This window comes from Geotrypetes seraphini, chromosome 11 (assembly GCF_902459505.1).
Source record: "Geotrypetes seraphini chromosome 11, aGeoSer1.1, whole genome shotgun sequence".
NCBI lineage: Eukaryota > Metazoa > Chordata > Amphibia > Gymnophiona > Dermophiidae > Geotrypetes > Geotrypetes seraphini.
In genome coordinates, this window is record NC_047094.1 from 85,561,724 (window position 1) to 85,581,994 (window position 20,271).

A 20,271-nucleotide genomic window follows, 5' to 3' on the forward strand; every position below is an offset into this window, starting at 1 on the left:
GTTCTGGTCGTAATACCATTTTTAATAATACCCAACATTCTGTTCGCCTTCTTCGCGGCTGCTGTGCATTGCGCCGTTGACTTCATTGTTGTATCCACCAGTACACCCAAATCTCTTTCAAGGTTACTTCCCTCTAATACTAATCCCCCCATTTGGTAGCTGAACATCGGGTTCTTTCTCCCTATATGCATGACCTTGCATTTCCCTACATTGAATTTCATCTGCCATTTATTTGCCCACTCCTCCAGTTTGCTTAGGTCTCTTTGTAGGGCCTCACACTCTTCCGTAGTTCTGACCCTTCTACAGAGTTTAGTGTCATCCGCAAATTTTATAACTTCACATTTCGTCCCCGTTTCCAGGTCATTAATAAATACATTGAACAGCAGCGGTCCAAGTACAGACCCCTGCGGAACTCCACTCGTGACTTTTCTCCAGCCCGAGTAGTGACCCTTCACTCCAACCCTCTGTCTCCTGCCTGCCAACCAGTGTTTGACCCATCTGTGTACGTCCCCTTCCACCCCATGGTTCCACAGCTTCCTAAGTAACCGCTCATGGGGTACCTTGTCAAAGGCCTTTTGGAAGTCAAGGTAGATGATGTCTACAGGTTCCCCTTTGTCCAAATGGCTGTTTACCCCCTCGAAGAAGTGCAGTAAGTTTGTTTGGCACGATCTTCCCTTGCAGAAGCCATGTTGGCTCGCTTTCATCAGCCCATTTTTTTCGATGTGCTCACAGATGCTGTCCTTTATCAGTGCTTCTACCATCTTGCCTGGAACCGATGTCAAACTTACCGGCCTATAATTTCCCGGGTCTCCTCTTGACCCCTTTTTAAAGATAGGAGTAACATTTGCTATCTTCCAGTCCTCCGGTATCTCTCCAGTTTTCAAGGATAGGTTGCAAACTCGTTGGAGTATTTCCGCTATCTCATTTCTTAGTTCTTATCCCCACCCTTTGACCGCCCCCTCCCATACCTTTTTAGAGAAATTGGAGCAGGAGGGAGGCTCAGTCCATTCCACTCATAGGCCTGCCAGTTCAAAATGGCAGGCCTTTCCCTTCCCGGTGCATCATGTGGTGCATGGAGAGGGGACTAAGGCCCTGATTGGCTCAGTCAAGCCAATCAGGGCCTTATACTCCTCCCCCTTGTATCCTGGGATAAAGAAGGAAGAGCCTAAGGCCCTGATTGACACAGATGTCTAAGGCTCTTCCCCTTTCTGACAGGAAAGAAAGGTTCGACAGCTCAGAGCCCCCTACACACACATGCAAATTAAAAACCCTAAATTGAAGATCAGCAGGAGAGATGCCCACTCTCTTCTGCCGCATTGCACAATCACCCGACACTACTAACCCCCCCTCCCCCTGCAGCGGGAGAGATTCCCAACCCCACCCAACAACTCTTCCCTTGTTCCCAACTCTACACACACACCCATGCAGCAGGAGAGATGCCCACAGTCTCCTGCCATCACCCAACTCCCCCATGCCTCCAACTCTACACCACCTCCACTGCGGGAGAGATGCACACTTTCTCCCGCCGTCACCCACCCATCCCCCACAACTCCCCCCATACTCCCTATGACCCCACCCTCACCCCTCCCTACCTTATTCAGCAAGTCTGGCTGGAGAGACACCTTTCCCCTTGGAGGGGCCTTAGGCATCTGAGCCAATCAGGGCACATGATGCACCATTTTGAACTGGCGGGCCTATGAGTGGAACGGACGGAGCTTCCCTCCCACTCCAACTTCTCTAAAAAGGTACGGGGAGAGGGGTTTGGAGGGTGGGGGTGGGGTTTTGGGGGACCTCCGATGGCAGGAGGAAGTGGCATCCCTCCTGCCCTTTTTTGGGGGGGAAGTGGGAGGGTAGGGGATGTTTGGGGGTGCCTGGCATGGAGGGTGGACATTTGGTGGCAGGAGGGAGTGGGTATTCCTCCTGCCATTTCACTACTATGAGGGGGGGTTAGCTTGTCAGGAGGGAGTGGGCATCATTCCTGCCAGCTTTGTCTTGTGCAGAGGAGGGGCGAATGGCAGGAGGGAACGGCCATCCCTCCTTTCAATTTTTGCTATTGTGGAGGGGAGGGGGGGGGAGATTCCCGGTGCCGCATTCATCAGGGGTCATTGGGGAGGACTGCCATAAGCAGGGGGGCTTTTTTTTAATGGGGCCACTCTGCTTGTTTCAAGCCATTTTCGCTTTTTTGCTCAAAGACACGTACATTGTTTTTAGTTCATACTTTTATCTGTGTACCCTACATCATCTGGACCCCTGAGGAAGGTAGTTTCGCCAAAACACAAATCATGTAGGGTCCGGTAGGACAATCACACGTGTACTACACACTCAGACTTTTATTTTTATGTTTTTATTGTGAAGAGTGAATAATAAATTATCTTTCAGAACATCCATATCCACAGTCTTTTGTTTTTATCATTGGCATGTGTAACACACACAGCATCTGTGACCATTAAAAAAAAGAAAGAATAAAAGGTTTTCTGCCCTGAACAGCATGGCAGGAGGCTTTCCCCTGCCTCTCAGCTGTTTGGGCTTCCCGTGCCATCTCTGTGCATGTGTGAGAATCGCTCTTACAGCGATCCATCGGATCAGAGAGTCAGGGATTATGGCGAACATCCACGTGAATCATTTGCATGCAAATTTTTTAGTGCATCAATAGCTCTTTCTGAATCAGCCAAAAAAATCGGATTGGTGCAGACCCACATGGTCTTACTTATCTTCATAGTGCATCTAGGCCCTGGTGATTCTACTGCTTCTGGAGACAAGCCAAGATTTGGCAATTAGAGGCCTTTTTACTAAAGTATATTAAGCACTTGACAAGCAGTTAATCCACAGAAACAGGCTACCATGCAACCGCATTAAGGGGTTTTATGATAGTTTGTTTATGTGCATTAAACCTGCATTATTGAGATTTTCTGAATTTTTTTTTGTCAGGAGAAATGGCATGGGCAAAGAGTGTGTGGGTAGAGGTGCTAAGTGTTCTTACTCCTGCATTAACTGCATGTTAGCTAGATATTCATTAGCCAATTAGCAAGTGTAACTGCTCCTATGTTAACTGTGAACAGTTACTGTACACTAATTGCCACTTTAACTAAGGACCAGCATTAGAAAATGCTGATTCCATTCTCACTGATTTCTGCGTAAAATTTGCAAATAATGCACAGTACAGTAAGCTACAATTTTAAGCTACAATTACTACAAATTTTACTGTTGTTTAGTAAAAGGGCTTGTCGAGTTTTGGGTTACTTCATGAATGGCAAATAGCACATATGAAAGGAGAGAATCCCAGTTTTTCCCATCTTCAGCCACAAATTAAAAGTCTTATTAAAATGTTCCACCAGGCCATCCATCTGTGGATGGTAAACGGATATCCATAAAGTCTTTACCTTTAGCGAGGTGCACACTTGCTTCATGACCCTAGATATAAAGGTGGTCTCTTGGTCTGTATTTCCATAGGGATTCCCATCCTTGAGGAGACTTCCCACAAAGCAGTGACTACTGCAGTGACCTTCATGTTGCATAGAGCAATAGCCTCTGGATACAGAGTAGCATAGTCCTTAATGACTAATATATACTTGTTGCCTCGGGTGGTGAACTCCAGAGGTTCAACAAAGTCCAAAGCCACTTGATCAAAATGGGTAGAATAGGCACAAGAGGGACTGGTGGAACCCTTGGAGGACTACTAAACTGGCAGGTTGGGCAAGATTGATAGAATAATTCCATTTATATATGCCTGGCCAGAAAAACTGGGCCAGAATTCATTCTCAGGTTTTCTCCTTCCCCCAAGTGACCTTCTAGCAGGTGACTATGGGATAGCTGCATTGCCTGCAGTAGGACTGCAGAACTAACAGCTCTTCACCCTCTAGGGTTTCCTTGACCTCCCTATAAACCAGATCCCTCTTAACTATGAAGTACGTGATTGCTATGTTAGAGGGATCTTGATGGCCCATAGGATTCCCATCCACAGTCACAACCTTAGCCCATGCTTCTCTAAGTGACTCATCTTCAGCCTGGATTCTCTTAAAATCCTCTGGGGATCCACCCCCACTCCATATGGGCAGGCTATCCAATGAGTCTGGTGTATCCTGTTCCTCTTCTCCTGATACAGGATGCAGGTTCCTGGAATAGCCTGGTGGGTGGTGTAGTGAACCATAGAGATGGGAACTCAAGCCCATACTCAACTCTAACTGCTACCCTTGTAGTGGAGCATGTGAGACTTCTAAACCCCATCTTAATACCTCTATACCCATATATAGGTGCCACCTGCAGGCATAAGGGCTATTTTTGTATACCGTTGGGTACAGTGGGTTTTGGAAGGCTCACCATATAATATAAGGGGGCTATGATTAGATGTGTAACTGGGACTTTTTATGTGAGGTTCACTTCAGTGCCTCCTAGGGTGCCCCACTGCTCTGCTGGTATGTCTGTATGGCCAGTTTACAGCAATGCTGGCCCCTCCTATATCGCAAACAAGCGACATGACCCTGGATCCTCCACCAAAGGGGATCCAAGCATAACAAGAGTCTTGTGGAGAAACAATGTTCAAGATGAAGGCTTTATTGAAGCAATGGACATATCTAGGACCTAATACACTGGAAACAATGGACCCGACACATCTCATCAGTGCAGAGATTTATCGTATTGTATCCGAGTATCTCCATAGGACCTCAAGGGAATCCTGAGGAAGACTAGTGTTAAAACACGGATCGTGTCGGGTCCTTTGTTTCCAGTGTATTAGGTCCTAGATATGTCCATGTGGATTATTAAATTGCTTTAATAAAGCCTTCATTTTGAACATCGTTTCTCCACAAAACTCTTGTTTTGCTTGGGGGGCCCCTCCTACATCCCAATGGCTTGTTCTGTGCATTTTTGTTTTGGATGGGTTTTTTTTCTTTTTCAAAAATGGCTCAAAAAGATAGATGCACTGAACACAAACACATCCATTTTCAAAGAAACAAGATAGACAGCTTATAGTTTTGAAAATTGGCATGTTTGATATTGGATTTTTGTGTGTTTTCTGCAAAATGTCTAAACTTGGATTTAGACGTCATATCGAAAATGCCCCTGCTGTAAACATATTGGGCTCCTTTTACGAAGGCACATAAGGGCCTTAAAGCGTGGAATAGCGTGCGCTAAAATGCCGCACATGCTAGCCGCTACCGCCTCCTCTTGAGCAGGCGGTAGTTTTTCGGCTAATCCGGTGCGTGCGCTAAAAACGCTAGCGCACCTTTGTAAAAGGAGCCCATTGTGAGAAAGTAGAGAATTTACCTATCTATGTAAGGCACATAAGGGCCTTAAAGCGTGGAATATCGTGCGCTAAAATGCCGCACATGCTAGCCGCTACCGCCTCCTCTTGAGCAGGCGGTAGTTTTTCGGCTAATCCGGTGCGTGCGCTAAAAACGCTAGCGCACCTTTGTAAAAGGAGCCCATTGTGAGAAAGTAGAGAATTTACCTATCTATGTAACCAATAGCAGGAGGGAACACAGAGCCGGGAAGAGTCATTTAGACTAGGGGGAGAACATTTCATACAAATAGTGATTAAAGGAACTGAATGTTTTCATCTCTTCTATTGTTCTATGTCTTCTATTCTATGACACCATTTGGCCTTACCCCCCTCTTTGTTATTGTGTGTATAGGACCCGATCAGTGAGGAGAACTTTGATGCCTATGTGAACACTCTGACGGACATGTACACCAAGCAGGAGTGTTACCAGAACCCTGAGAACAAGGCGTTGCTGGAGAGCATCAAACAGGCCGTGAAGGGAATTCAGGTGTAGGGTGGCATGAAGACCACAGATAAAGTACTGTAAGAAGACATAACTCTCCGTTCAAGTATTCAGGTCGACAAGCATAAAACTTGTTTATTGAATAAATACAAAAGGACCAAAATTTTAACCAAGAGGCCATTTAAATGTAGTAAAAAAGAGCAAAACCCAATGTTTTATTTCACCTGGACCTTCCAGACAATGGCGGTAATTCCATTCATCATGAAGCAAAAAGGTTTGAAGAGGAGGATTCCAGAGGAAGCCACAAGCCCTTCTAGTTTCTGGATATCTGGTATCTTTGCAAGTGGCCAGGTGTTCTACTATGGGAAGAAGATCACTGGGTGGTAAATAGAACAGGGTTTTGACATTTCATCTCTAGGTTTACTGTAGTGTATCTAGATGACGTATTTCTGTACTGTATAAAGCAGTCGCCTGTAAATCCGAGCCCTAAAAGGCCTCCGCCCTCAGGTTTTCAAGGGATGTGCTTTGGGGATGGGGGAAACATTTAAGTATTATAAAAAAAATAAAAATACTGGGGGTCTTTATTTTTTATTTTCTGAGAGATTATTCTGAAAAGCAGTTTTAAAATTCCAGTGGAAGCGCAAGGGATAAAAGGTTCTCAGGGAAGCTTTTGGAATTTGCAACTGCAGAGTACGTCTTTGTCTGTCTTAAAATAAGGGAATCATTATTACAAAATAGACCCGTACTGGGGGTGAAGGATACTCTCACGTGTAACGGTCCAGTATCTGTGATTTTTGCAATTCTGTTTACAGATAGTTTTCATTCTTTTAATGCTACAGTTTTTGTCAAGACAGTGAGGTAGTAACGGGGACATGCGTTGGTTCATAAAATTGCTCCCGAGATTAGGAAAAAAGACTTTGCTAGTAGCCAGAAGGATTGCTATCAACCTTCCGTGCCGACCCAATTTGGTAGTTTTTATTTTTAGCCATGTTAAGGGAATAGACGAGGTATGGGCTCTGTGAAAGCATGGGGGATAGATCTCCCAAAGATCTGACGTGTAGCTCATTGCTAGATTTACTGAAGTGCAGTATTGCCTTAGTGAATGCTAACATTGTGAAAACTGTATGAAATGGAATCTATGGTAAATAACATGTGAAAATGGATATTATATAAAGATCACTCAGCCTAACCAGTCTGCTTTAACAGCAAAACACACTTTAGTAAATCAAGCCCAAAAGGAATTATGATTCTCTGAGAGGATCTTTCCTTTCTACAACAGGAAACTGTCTGGGTGTGCTGGAGATGAGGGGAATTTCTTAACAAGGGGTTATGGTCTAGTGTGGGACATATACTGCTAAAGAAGCCAAGTGGGACATATACTGCTAAAGAAGCCAAGTCAAAGCTCAGAATTAGGAGTGAAAGGAACTTCAGAACATTGCATGGCACTTACATTTCCTACCATTATAAAAGGAATATAAGGGATGGGGAAAGAGAAATTTCATTCACCCAAATCAAAAAAGGCCAGGATAAAATATTAGTTTGGCATAGCTGCCTTTCAGGAGCCATTTTAAAATGCAACCTAAAAAGACAAAAGAATATAAAATTAAATGTGTTAAAAACACAAATGTTCTTTATATGTACTGTATATAGAGTCCAAATTGAAGGTGACTGCAAGTCAGTTAGATCTAAGTGCAGAAAAACTGCATTTCCTTATGGAAAGCAACGTTTGTTTTATTAGTCTGTAAATGATTTAATTTTGAGAAGATCTAATGTAATTTATTGACAATATCTTATGTTAACTTTGGTTATTTATTTAACTTATTAATTAATTTTATACTTATTTTAAACTGGACAATACACCGGGACCTCGGGGGGAGGGGGGGGGGGAGGGGATACAAAGCAAAAAGCAAAAGAGAGAAATCACCTTCTCACAATAAAAGATACTCTACTAAATGAAACCATTTCTAGCTACAACTTATGCCTGTGATTTTAATGCAGCCAACTTATTTTTATATATTTTGTTATTTATTCTTTTAACAATGGGAATTTTTTTAAAGATATTTTATAACTGAGACGTTTTGATAATTTTTAGTTTGGTTTGGTTTGGATTTTTGTGGAAAGGGGAAAGAAGCACTGGGGAATTATTATTTTGCTTTGGTTAAATTTGTTTCAAGCACTGATAACAGTAACGTGAACACAGTGTATTTATTATTTATTTAATATTTAAGTCAAATTAACTGTGCTCTTGTTGTATATTTATTTTGTCCTGTTTGTGTGTCTGTTGTGTGATGACTGTGAAGGAATAATGTTAAGATTTAAATAATACAGAGTCACAGTGAAAATGATGGTGAGCTACCTGTGATTTGGCGATAATTACTGTGATCCTCTTCCCTCAGGAACTGTTTGAACAGACAGGAATTCATTCTGTATTTGCAGGCTGTTTTCAAAATAAACCCAGCTCTGCTTGTGAATTTAACTCTGTGGTTTTATTTTTAAAAGATCAGTTCCTCCATGTCTGTTCCCATGAGAGTTTCCTATGTCCTCTTGGCATCTTTAACGATAACAAATATTTCCCTCTAAAACACCACAGGATAGCTCTAGCTCTTTCCTCCTTCTAGGACTCTGAGAACAGAAATACACCCAAGATGGTTTGTAGTCATGATGCTTTCTACAGCTCAAAATGTGTTGCTAATCCCCTCCTTCCGGGTCAGAAATGACCGATTTTAGTACTGATAAGGTGAATCAGAGTTTCAAAGCTGAAAACAGGAGTCGTCGTTTTTAATTCAAACATGAGATTACAAAATTGGAAAATGCACATGACTCCTTCTTATTGCCTGTGCTGAAGGTAGATTTGAGGCATAAATTCCTTTTTTTATGTTTCTTTATGTCTGGTTAACTGTGAATTTATACAACTCGGATTTGAATGTGGGATCAAATTATTTGTCTTTCCAAATCTAAGCTCAGGAGTATAGCTGGTACATTAGCAGCCCAGAAGGTCCTAAAATTCAACCAAAAGATACCTGGGTAAAGATAACCAATAATTGCATTGTACATTCATAAGAACATAAGAAATGCCGCTGCTGGGTCAGACCAGTGGTCCATCCTGCCCAGCAGTCCGCACATGTGGCGGCCCTCAGGTCAAAGACCAGTGCTCTAAATGAGTCCAGCCTCACCTGCGTACATTCCAGTTTAGCAGGAACATGTCCAATTTTATCTTGAAACCCCGATGCACCAAAGATTTCCTTCTACGTAAGACTTGTTTTAACCAGTCTTACTTGCAAGGAAACTCGCCTGCCAATGCACAAAAAGGATTCCCTTTGACTGCTACTGATTGTCGGTACCAGCCACAGAGAATCCTATGCTAATGCATTACAAGGAGCTCAATAGTATTCTAATGTGCATTCTCTGTAATGCACAGCAGGGAAACAAGTTGTTTTCCATGCAAACTTTACTGGCAGAGCTGTCAGTAGTCTTCCCTTACTTTCCTGTCAGTGCCCTAATGCTGATTGGCAGGCACTGACAGGAAAGTAAAGCGATGACAGCAGTCCCCGCCGTTAAGGGCTTCGATGCCCCATTAAAACAGAGACCTCCCTCCCACCGATACCTTCCATCCTTGGTCCCCCACCCAAAGAAGTCCTTTCCCCAGTCCCCCAAAATCCTGCTACTCATCCAAAAAAACCATGGTGGGCTAGGATTGTCCAAAAGTCTCCCTCCTAGAACTGAGTAACTTGGCTGTTCAGCAGCAGTATGCCAAGAATCAGAGAACTTCTGCAAGCCATGTCACCTTCCATTGCCTCTGGTGCAAACTAGAGGTGCCAAGGGACAGTGTACCTGAGGTATCTATTCCACAAATGGATAGAGAAATGTAAAAATTGTCACTTTCTTTGATGTGTCTGAAAGGATATAGACAAGACAAAAGGCGGTATTAGGACAACATTCAAAGGAAATTGCCCAGAAAACTTACTGTATTTTCACGCATATAACGCGCGCGTTATACACAATTTTTACAAACCGTGCATAACCTTGCGCGTTATACGCATGAGCGCGTTTTACAACTTTTTTTTACATAGTTCCCCCCCCCTGATTCACCCCGCAGGACCGCTCGCACCCCCCCCCGACGTCCGATTCATCCCCCCCTGCAGGACCGCTCGCACACCCACCCCGAAGGACCGCTCGCACACCCACAGCCTCCCCCCCCCCATCATGGAGAAGCTCCTACCGTTCTCCTGCTGCTTCCTCTGCTGGCGGTCCCGGGCCTTCTGTGAGCCCTGCTCTGAAATGCTTCCTCTTCCGGCGGTCCCAGCCCTTCTGTGAGCCCTGCGTCTGCGCTGCTTCCTCTTCCGGCGGTCCCGCCGGAAGAGGCAGACGCAGGGCTCACAGAAGGCCCAGGACCGCCGGCAGAGGAAGCAGCAGGAGAACGGTAGGAGCTTCTCCATGATGATAGGGGGGGGAGGCTGTGGGGTTGCGAGTGGTCCTTCGGGGTGGGGGTGCGAGCGGTCCTGCGGGGGGGGGGGTGAATCGGATGTCGGGGGGGGTGCGAGTGGTCCTGCGGGGTGAATTGGAGGCTTTCAGGGTGGGGTCAGGACTTCAATGGGGAGAGGAGAGTCGGGGCGGCCAGAGGAGAGTCGGGCGGCGACGGGAGAGTTGGGGCGGCATGCGCGATATACGGGTGTGTGCAGTATATAAAAATTTCTTTACATAAATTTGTGTTCCCTGCGCGCTATACCCGTGTGCGCGGTATATGAGTGAAAATACGGTAAATAGCTTACCCAGCTGTAAATTTCACAGGCTGGAAACTTTCCTTCCTATAATATGCACCCAGGTACATTTGGAGCAGTGGATTTTCAAAGGGAAGCTCTATTTATATGACAGAAACACACACAAGTTCATGCACTCTCTCCGGCAGTGTTTCCAGCTTCACGCCATCATTGCTGCAGTTCTGTAACTCAGCCTGCAGCGGACCCTTCACACTTTCTTCCATTCTTCTTAAATTCCTACTCCCTTTCAACAATTCCATCCCCACTGAATAATCACTAGTTCCACAACTCTCTCCAAATCCCCATACAGGGGACTCAGCCCCTTCTTCCTGTGACTAGAGCCTCCTCTTTGGCTGGATCCTACAACATTCTCAGCACTGGAAGGGGGGAGGATTGGAGATCTCTAGAGCAGGGGTGGTCAAATGTCGGTCCTCAAAGGCCGCAATCCAGTTGGCTTTTCAGGATTTCCCCAGTGAATATGCATGAGATCTATTAGCATACAATGAAAGCAGTGCATGCAAATAGATCTCATGCATATTCATTGGGGAAATCCTGAAAACCCGACTGGATTGCGGCCTCGAGGACCGACATTTGACACCCCTGCTCCAGAGGGATAAATTGTGAAAACTATCCAGACACCTTAGATATCATTCTGGCCTGAAGCCTGGAAATTTACAAATTTGTAGAATCTTAAACAATTCCGGACAATTGGCAATCCAAGGCTCCTGAGTCCTCAGTACATCTGATAGGGTCCCCCCCCCCCCAAAAAAAAAAAAACTTTTGGGCCCGAGCAGTGGCGTAACAAGGGTGGGAAGTGCCCTGGGCAGTGGCACCCCCCCTCCCCCACCTCTTTCTCTGCTTCTTCCCTGCTGTACACACGCATGCCTCTTCCCTGACTCCATACTTTTTTAACTTCCCTGGCAGAAGCAGCATCTCCAACTTGCTGCCCGCAACGGCCTCGGCTCTTCTTCCTGAGGTCACTTCCTGGTCCCGCAACCAGGAAGGGAGGTCAGAGGGAGAGCTGAGGCCAGTGCAAGCAGCAGGTCGGAGCTACTGTTCACACCGGCAAAGAGCTAGAGATACAAGGGAAAGGGAAGATGTGTGCATGGCGGGGAAGGGTGGGAAGGAACAGTTGAGAGGAGAGGTGCTGGCGCCACCACCAAGATGGCACCTGGGGTAGTCCACCCTCCCCCTTTACTACGCCTGAGGCATGTAACTAATTTGTGTATACCCATACCTAGTTTGCTTGTGCCTTAATATGGCTCTGCACCTACTGCCTCCTCAGTAGGAAACACTAAAGGGTAAATTCAAGAAAAGGCACCTAAAAATAGAGACTCAATAGAATGCGCTACGCACAAATTCTAAAATGATAATTATGCCAGCATTCTATGAGAGGAATTCTCAGGCCACTGCACTAACCATTGGCTGCTCCTCCTTCAACTTATGTGTGCGACTTTAGGCACGAGCACTTACTCTGGCTCAAAGACTGGCATAAGTATGTGCACATCTGACTTGCCAGTTATTCGCATAAGTGATAATATTTTATAACTTGCATGTTTCAAGTTTATTAAAATTTGTTATCTCGCCTTATCTGTAATCAAAGCGGTTTTACATAATAAAATTATAAAATGCAGGGAACAAATAAACATCAAATACATTACATCAAAGAAACATCAAAAGACAAACTTTCTTGACTGACGTGACTAACCAGAATGAAACGAACTGGCACAAGAGGAAAAAGGAAAGAGCTACAATCCATGATAGGAAAGAACAAAAAGAGGAAAAACAACGAAGGTGTAGGGAGATGAGAAATTAAAACCCAATACTGGATACTGGGCACTAAAAGTTTAAATCATCCTTAAAAAACATAGTAACATAGTAGATGACGGCAGATATAGACCCGAATGGTCCATCCAGTCTGCCCAACCTGATTTAATTTAAAATTTTTTCTTCTTAGCTATTTCTGGGCAAGAATACAAAGCTCTACCCGGTACTGTGCTTGGGTTCCAACTGCCGAAATCTCCGTTAAAACCTACTCCATCCCATCTAGACCCTCCCAGCCATTGAAGCCCTCTCCAGCCATCCTCCCTCAAACAGCCATATACAGACACAGATCGTGCAAGTCTGTCCAGTACTGGCCTTACTTCAGTATTTAATATTATTTTCTGATTCTAGATCCTCTATGTTCATCCCACGCTCCTTTGAACTCAGTCACTGTTTTCCTCTCCACCACCTCTCTTGGGAGCGCATTCCAGGCATCCACCATCCTCTCCGTAAAGTAGAATTTCCTAACATTGCTCTTGAATCTACCACCCCTCAACCTCAAATTACGTCCCCTGGTTTTTGCATCTTTGAAAAGCATAGTTTTTAAGCTAGACTTAAAGTTATCTATGGTAGTAATCTCACGTAAATAATTTGGGGCCGAGTTCCAGAGAGACGGGGCAGTGACTGAGAAGATAGTATTTCTCATGAAGTTGACATGTGCTAATCCCGGTCATGTCCTGACCCACCAATGCCCCTTCCAGGTCCACACCCCGCCAGAAGTTGCACACAATTGATTTTGTGCATTCCATTTCTAGAATATCAACTAAGGGAAGCTGTATACATAACTGCTAATTTGTGCCATATTTATGTCCTGTTATTGCTCATCAACACCAATTAGCTCCTTATTATTCATTTATGCACACAACTGACCTTGTTCTATAACTTGCACATACTAATTTGCACACTCACTGAAATTTGGGGGCACAACTTTCTAGAATTAGGGGGTAGGTGTCTCTGCAATAACAACATGCTGATTTGCATGCACTAATGGACAATTGTACTTGAGACCTTTATATGGCATGCTGGCCACATCCCCCACACTAATTGCTGTGTTAAGCTTGCAGCTACGTGAGGTAAACATAAGAACATAAGAAGTCGCCTCTGCTGGATCAGACCGGTGGTCCATCGCGCCCAGCAGTCCGCATCCGCGGCGGCCCATCAGTCCAAGACCTGTATGTGATCCCTTAAAATTTGCCTTGATACCCTTTCTGTATCCTATCTTTACCCTTATCTGTATCCCTCAATTCCTTTATCTGTCAGGAATTTATCCAATCCTTCTTTAAAACCCCGTAGTGTGCTCTGTCCTATCACAACCTCCAGCAGCGCATTCCAGGTGTCCACCACCGTCTGGGTGAAAAAGAACTTCATGGCATTGGTTCTAAACCGGTCCCCCTTCAGTATCTCCGAGTGCCCCCTTGTTCTTGTGGTACCCGATAGGTTGAAGAATCTGTCCCTCTCCACCTTCTCTATGCCCTTTACGATCTTGTAAGTCTCTATCATGTCTCCTCTGAGTCTCCGCCTCTCCAGGGAGAAGAGCCCCAGCTTTTCTGCATATGAAATGTTTTCCATACCTTTTATCATTTCGTCGCTCTTCTCTGGACCCTTTCAAGTATCGCCATGTCCTTTTTGAGATACGATAACCAGTACTGGACACAGTACTCCAGGTGCGGGCGCACCATTGCACGATACAGTGGCATGATGACTTCCTTCGTCCTGGTTGTAATACCCTTCTTAATAATTCCCAACATTCTATTGGCTTTCTTGGAGGCTGCTGCGCCTTTGAGTCATTTTTTTTTTTTACCTGAAATGACTGGAAAGTTACATTCAAGAAAAAAACTTGAAAGATTTTCCTCCAAATAGAAAAAAAAAAAAAATAACACAATGAAAACTCTTGTAAATGACACGGAGATCAATTTTTACAACTTGACATAACATAGAAACAGAGAAATTGAAGACAGATATGAGAGGGTGCTGAAAAGTTCTCAGCCCAATCAACTTCCTAAATTCTGACCGTTATTTTACCACTGTAGCGGAAAAGAGTGTTGTTTTATTTCATAAGGTGCCAATTTGAAGAATCGTAATGCTATGTTTTGACATTGTTTCAGATCATTGATTGAACCATGTCAGTGAAAAGTGTGGAATTTTCAAGTGTGGCACTCCAAGCCTTCATGAAGCTCCTATTCCTGCAGAGGAAAGTGCCAAAGGAAATCCATAAATGTACAATGCAAACATTGAGCGACAAATGCCCATCATACTCCACAGTGAAAAAGTGGTGTGCACACTTTCAACATGGAGATTTTGAGACCAAAGATGCCGCAAGGTCTGAGAGGCCTCAAACGGTGTCAACTCCTGAGATTGCTGACCGTGTCCAGGACCTGATTTCGGCAGATCGGTAAATATTGTCTAAAACAATTGCTGAGACACTACAGATATCCAGGGAACGTGTTAGGTGTATAATCCATGAGCAGCTGGGTATAGAGAATCTGTCAGCCAAGTAGGTGCCTAAATGTTTGAATGCTGATGAAAAACAATGTTGGGTGGGCACTTCCAAGTTGATATTGCAGCTTGTTCATTTTAGAATGACTAGTTACTGTCGATGAAACATGGTTACAGCACTATGATCCTAAGACAAAACAACAGCCCATGTAGTGGCAGCACTTAGGTTCTCCAAGGCCAAGGAAATTCAAGACCCAAAATTCAGCAGGAAAGGTCATAGCCACAGTGTTTTGGGATCAGGAAGATATTGCAATGATTATCTTCCAAGTAGCCACACAGTTAATGCAGAATATGACTGTAACTTGCTGTGCCGATTAAAGGAGGCACTGGGAAAAAAAAAGGAGAGGGAAGCTGTGGAAGGAGCTCAATGCATCTGCTCACAAGGCTGTCAAAATGATGGATGTTTTGAAGCATAGACCAGTGGTCTCCAACTCAAACCCTTTGTAGGGCCACATTTTGGATTTGTAGGTACTTGGAGGGCCTCAGAAAAAAAACTAGTTAATGTCTTATTTAAAGAAATGACAATTTTGCATGAGGTAAAAACTCTTTATAGTTTATAAATCCTTCCTTTTGGCTAAGTCTTAATAATAATATTGTCATTTATAGCTAAAGAGAAATATGATCAAGAAACTGTTTTATTTTACTTTTGTGATTATGATAAACATACCAAGGACCACAAAATAGTACCTGGCAGGCCGCATGTGGCTCCCAGGCAACGATTTTGAGATCACTGAGTTAAGGGGAACAGTTAATCTGCTGGCTGGGTTGGAGGGCAGAGGGGAGAACAGGACAATCAAGCCATTGTGACATCACTGATGAGGCTGGCTCTTATTGGTGGAATGAGTCATTATGACATCACAATCTCAGCTCTGCTTCCCAAAGGCAAATAGGATGTCATGGTTACAGTTTATCCCTTGAAAAGGCAAATCACAAGACAGAAAAATTCCAAGCTGGAACTTATAGAGGGATCTATAGGGAACTCAAGCGCTCACAGCTAACAGCTTGATGTATTTTACAAACTGATAACCATAGGGTGAGCTATCATCGGACCCTTTAAGATCTCCCCTAAACTATTTATTTATCAAAAAATTTTTAAATTATTATTATTATTTCAACTGTTTTCTTAAAAAACTTATTCAGTATTTTGCTTTGTTTCAAGTAGCAAACAATACTTTTAAAGTCCACTACAAAAAACTTATTCAGTATTTTGCTTTGTTTCAAGTAGCAAACAATACTTTTAAAGTCCACTACATAATTTTAAGAGTACTTAGCTTAATAGCATGGTGACAGAAAGGCAAAGACGACGGAAGATCTCCGTTTCGCTCATCCGAATATTTTTAAGAGAGCTTCGTCAGGAAAAAAGGCCACCAATTTCACTATAGGATAAAAGCAAAATAGAATTGAAATAGTATCAAAATTCATCCAAAAATCTTTTTATGCTTGTATTAAAGAAAGCTCTAAGGCAATACTAATGGCCATACTCATAAATATTTTTAATGCTAAACCGAATATCAGTCCTTCACTAGTAAATTAGAAAAATAGAAAATTTGAAAAAACTTATAATACCAGTTATCGTGGAAAGTTCCTCTATTTTAGACTTATAAAAGCTAAGGAGGCTTCTAAGCTACCGCAACAGTTAGAAGAAGTTTAAGCCGTTGAGGTCTCATTACCTACATATAGAGAACTACACAGAATATTTTAATTTATCATAAACATACCTATTTATATCAGCGGCAGTTCAAACCGCGGACAGGCATTCAGGATTAAGGCATAACAAGCTTAACCTTTTACTACCGCCTTATTCAGCGTCGTGCCGTGCCGGCCTTCTGAGTTTGAGAAATGAAGGCGTCTGATGTCACATCCGGAATAAATGGCTTCATTCAAACAAAGAGCCATTTAAAGATTAATCTGATGTCATATCTGGATGTAACTTGATCCTATTCTTAAGAACGTCACAACGGATCTTTATCTAAAACAACTCTGATGTATTAAATAAAGACCTGCCAATTAATAGATATGTTTAAGCCAGTTGGTTGTAGGCTATGTAGGCGGTCTATCCACCTTTGCTCTAAACGCAACAATTTTTTCCCCCTATCCCCTCCCCTTATAGATGCCGGTACTAGGTCGATAACCATACATTTTAGTTCTGTAAAAACACGATGGTGTTCTAAACAGTGGGCTACAAGTGGAGCCTCTTGTCTTTTAAGTTTTAAACAAGATTTATGCTCTGCCATACGGATGTTAAACTTTCTGGTGGTTTTTCCTATGTAGACTTTATGGCAGGGGCACATTATTAAGTAGACTACAAAGTCAGATCTGCAAGTGGTGACATATTTTAATTCATATTTTTTATGATCTAGAGGATTTTCAAAAAACGAACCCTGAATATTCAAAGGACAGACTTGACATTTCCCGCAGCTTGAATGCTGCCCTGCTCCTATTTATGGTTACAGTTTAGCCAGTGGTCTCCAACTCTTTGCAGGGCCACATTTTGGATTTGTAGGTACTTGGAGGGCCTCAGAAAAAAAACTAGTTAATGTCTTATTTAAAGAAATGACAATTTTGCATGAGGTAAAAACTCTTTATAGTTTATAAATCCTTCCTTTTGGCTAAGTCTTAATAATAATATTGTCATTTATAATTAAAGAGAAATATGATCAAGAAACTGTTTTATTTTACTTTTGTGATTATGATAAACATACCGAGGGCCACAAAATAGTACCTGGCGGGCCGCGAGTTTGAGACCACTGGCATAGACCATCCATCCTACTCACCAGATCTTGCTCCATCTGATTATTTTCTATTTCCAAAGCTTTGAAAGGGTGACAATTTTCGAGTGAATCGGAGGTGATTGCAGCAGCAGAGCAGTATTTCAGTGACCGGACATCAGAGTATTTTTTGGGAGGGTTACAGAAACTTCAGATACGATGGCCAGCGTGTTGAATTTAAGAGGTGGAATAACCTGCAAGTTTTATGGCTCCACGTCATTCCCGTCTTGGTTGGGCTGAGAACTTTTCAGCACCCCCAACCCCCTCATAAGGACCATATCTGGTGTGCGCATCCATACCATCTATTTCCTTCCTCTCCCTTAGAAATACTCTGTACTTGTTCCAAGCTTTCTTGAATTTATATAAAGTCTTTGTCTCCACCACCTGCTCCAGGGAGCTCATTCCATGTATCCAGCACCTTTTCTGTAAAAAAGTATTTCCTTAGGTTACTCCTTTCATCTTCATCTTATGCCCCCTCATTCCAGAGCTTCCTTTCAAGTTGAAATTTGCTTTTAAAAATCTTAAAATATCTTTATAAATCTACTGTATAAACAAAAACTACAGAAAGAGAGGTTAGATGGAAGAAAGAATGTCCCACAGAGGCTGATGGTGACCAGATGTCTTCAGGCAAGCTAAAGAGAGATGTTTGAGCAATGATTTCACTGGTCCTTATTGATAGCTTGCCAATTTTGGTGGTAAGGAGTGTTAGGGTGCAGGGTATGAGGAACCAAATAGCCATGACAGGATTTGTAGTGTGGACAGAAATGAAGGGTCAGACTGGATGGATCAATTATTCTTTTTTTCTGCCATCATTTACTACTTCCGGAGAGGCTGATGTGAGGAAAGCCCCAAGTTAAGTTCCTAAAAATGTTACCCACTGTATACAAGGGTCACCATTCCTCTCATTACTTCTTCCAGTATAGGCCAGCTGCAACAGTGTTACTGAAGTTTTTCCCTCAATATTTTTCATTTTAGATTTCATGGGGATGTTTTCTTCATTGGTTTTATAAAATTACCTCATGCCTAAAAGTATGTGCAATGATTGGAACATGTGTACTGTATTTTTGTACGATCTGGGGGTAGGTATGATCTGAGGAGGGGTTTGGTAATGTACAGATATATTTTACCTGCACCTGAGCAGATGCAAATGTCCATAGCACATATGTACTTTGGATGTCATTTCTGCATGAATTTTGGCTAGTATTTAAAAAGAGATGTGGGGGTAGGGGGCTTTTTCGATAGGACATCTAAGTCCAACTTTGGACATTTCCTGCAAAATGTCCAAAATTGGACTTCCAGAAGGGTCCATTTTCAAAAATGCTGGATGTCCAATTTTTTTAAAAAATCGTCTAGTTGAGCATCTTGGCCAATGGATGTCCAACCTCAGATCGTCTAATTTTATTCTCCAAGTTGAAAACATTCAAATGAAGCTCATTTGGATGTGGGAGGGGCTAGCTTTCAAATGGACTGGCCACACAGACGTGACAACAGAATGTTGGGGCACATTAGAAGGCACTGCTGTGAACTTCACATAAACAGTGCCAGAAGTACATCTTACCATAATCCCCTTATAATGTATGGCAAGCCCCAAAATCTACTATACCCACTTGCCCATCACCCAATAGCCCTTATGGCTGCAGGTGACACCTATATAGCAGTATAGGAGGATTTTGGGGGACTCACACTTTCCACCATAAATGTAGTGGTTAGAAGGGCTTATGAGCCTGGCGTCTCCTCTCTATGGTTCATTAGCCCACCCACCTGACTACTTAAAACACTTGTGTGTTGCTGTTCTAGAGCCAGGTATGTACTGCTTCATTAAAATCTTAGGGGGTGGGAGGGGGGTCAGTGACCACTGGGGGAGTGTGTGGGGCTCATTACATAATCCAGTGGTCTGGTCAGTTTGGGTACCCTTTTGACACTTAGAGGCTTCTCAAATAGGTCTAGTTGAAAAAGTGTAGTTACTTACCTGTAATGTAGGTTCTCCGTGGACAGCAGGATAGTCAGCCACATATGGGTGTTGTCCCAACACCTCCCAATTTGCGGATAAGCTCTCCAATAGCTCAGAGAGATTTTTTTTTTTTTTTTCTCTGAGCACGTGCAGTGCCCGGGCCCCACTGGGCATGCCCGAGCCCTACCCATTTTCCCCTGCTTCCCCCTAATCCCCAGGATGTTCCTAGCTGTTTTAAAGTTTTTAAAGTTTATTAGGATTTTATATACCGCCTATCAAGGTTATCTAAGCGGTTTTACAATCAGGTACTCAAGCATTTTCCCTCTCTGTCCCGGCGGGCTCACAATCTATCTAACGTACCTGTGGCCGGGTCAGCCGTTTGGGGAGGCGGGTGGGTTGTGTGGCTGACTATCCTGCTGTCCATGGAGAACCTACGTTACAGGTAAGTAACTACACTTTCTCCTAGGACAAGCAGGATGAGTCAGCCACATATGGGTGACTCCCTAGCCGAGGGATGTACCGACTGGACCTGCGCCTTAGCGCTTTGTGCATCCCTCGCCTGGCTGTGGAGGCCGAGCCGGGCAGGGTAATCAGGCAAAGCAGGTAAAGTTGTGGAAACAAGGTTTTAGATAAAGTGCTGTGTTAACTGAGCAATAATACTCACAGGACAATGAACTGGTCAATGACAATCAATGAACAGTGAGAAACCAACTGGTCAACAGTGACCATTCGTACTTGCATGTGAGAATTCATAC

At 43.4% G+C, this 20,271-nt stretch overlaps 1 protein-coding gene across 2 annotated transcripts in view; it reads left to right on the forward strand.

Annotated features, from left to right (window-relative positions):
• Positions 1–6,268, forward strand: part of MYT1 (myelin transcription factor 1) — a 345,874-nt gene extending 339,606 nt beyond the window's left edge. For both annotated transcript variants that reach the window (XM_033914908.1, XM_033914909.1), the window contains one exon: positions 5,631–6,268. In XM_033914908.1, the coding sequence (XP_033770799.1) occupies positions 5,631–5,771 (141 nt within the window). In that variant the 3' untranslated portion in view covers positions 5,772–6,268. The remainder of the gene's footprint in view (positions 1–5,630) is intronic.
• The last annotated feature ends 14,003 nt before the right edge of the window (positions 6,269–20,271 follow it).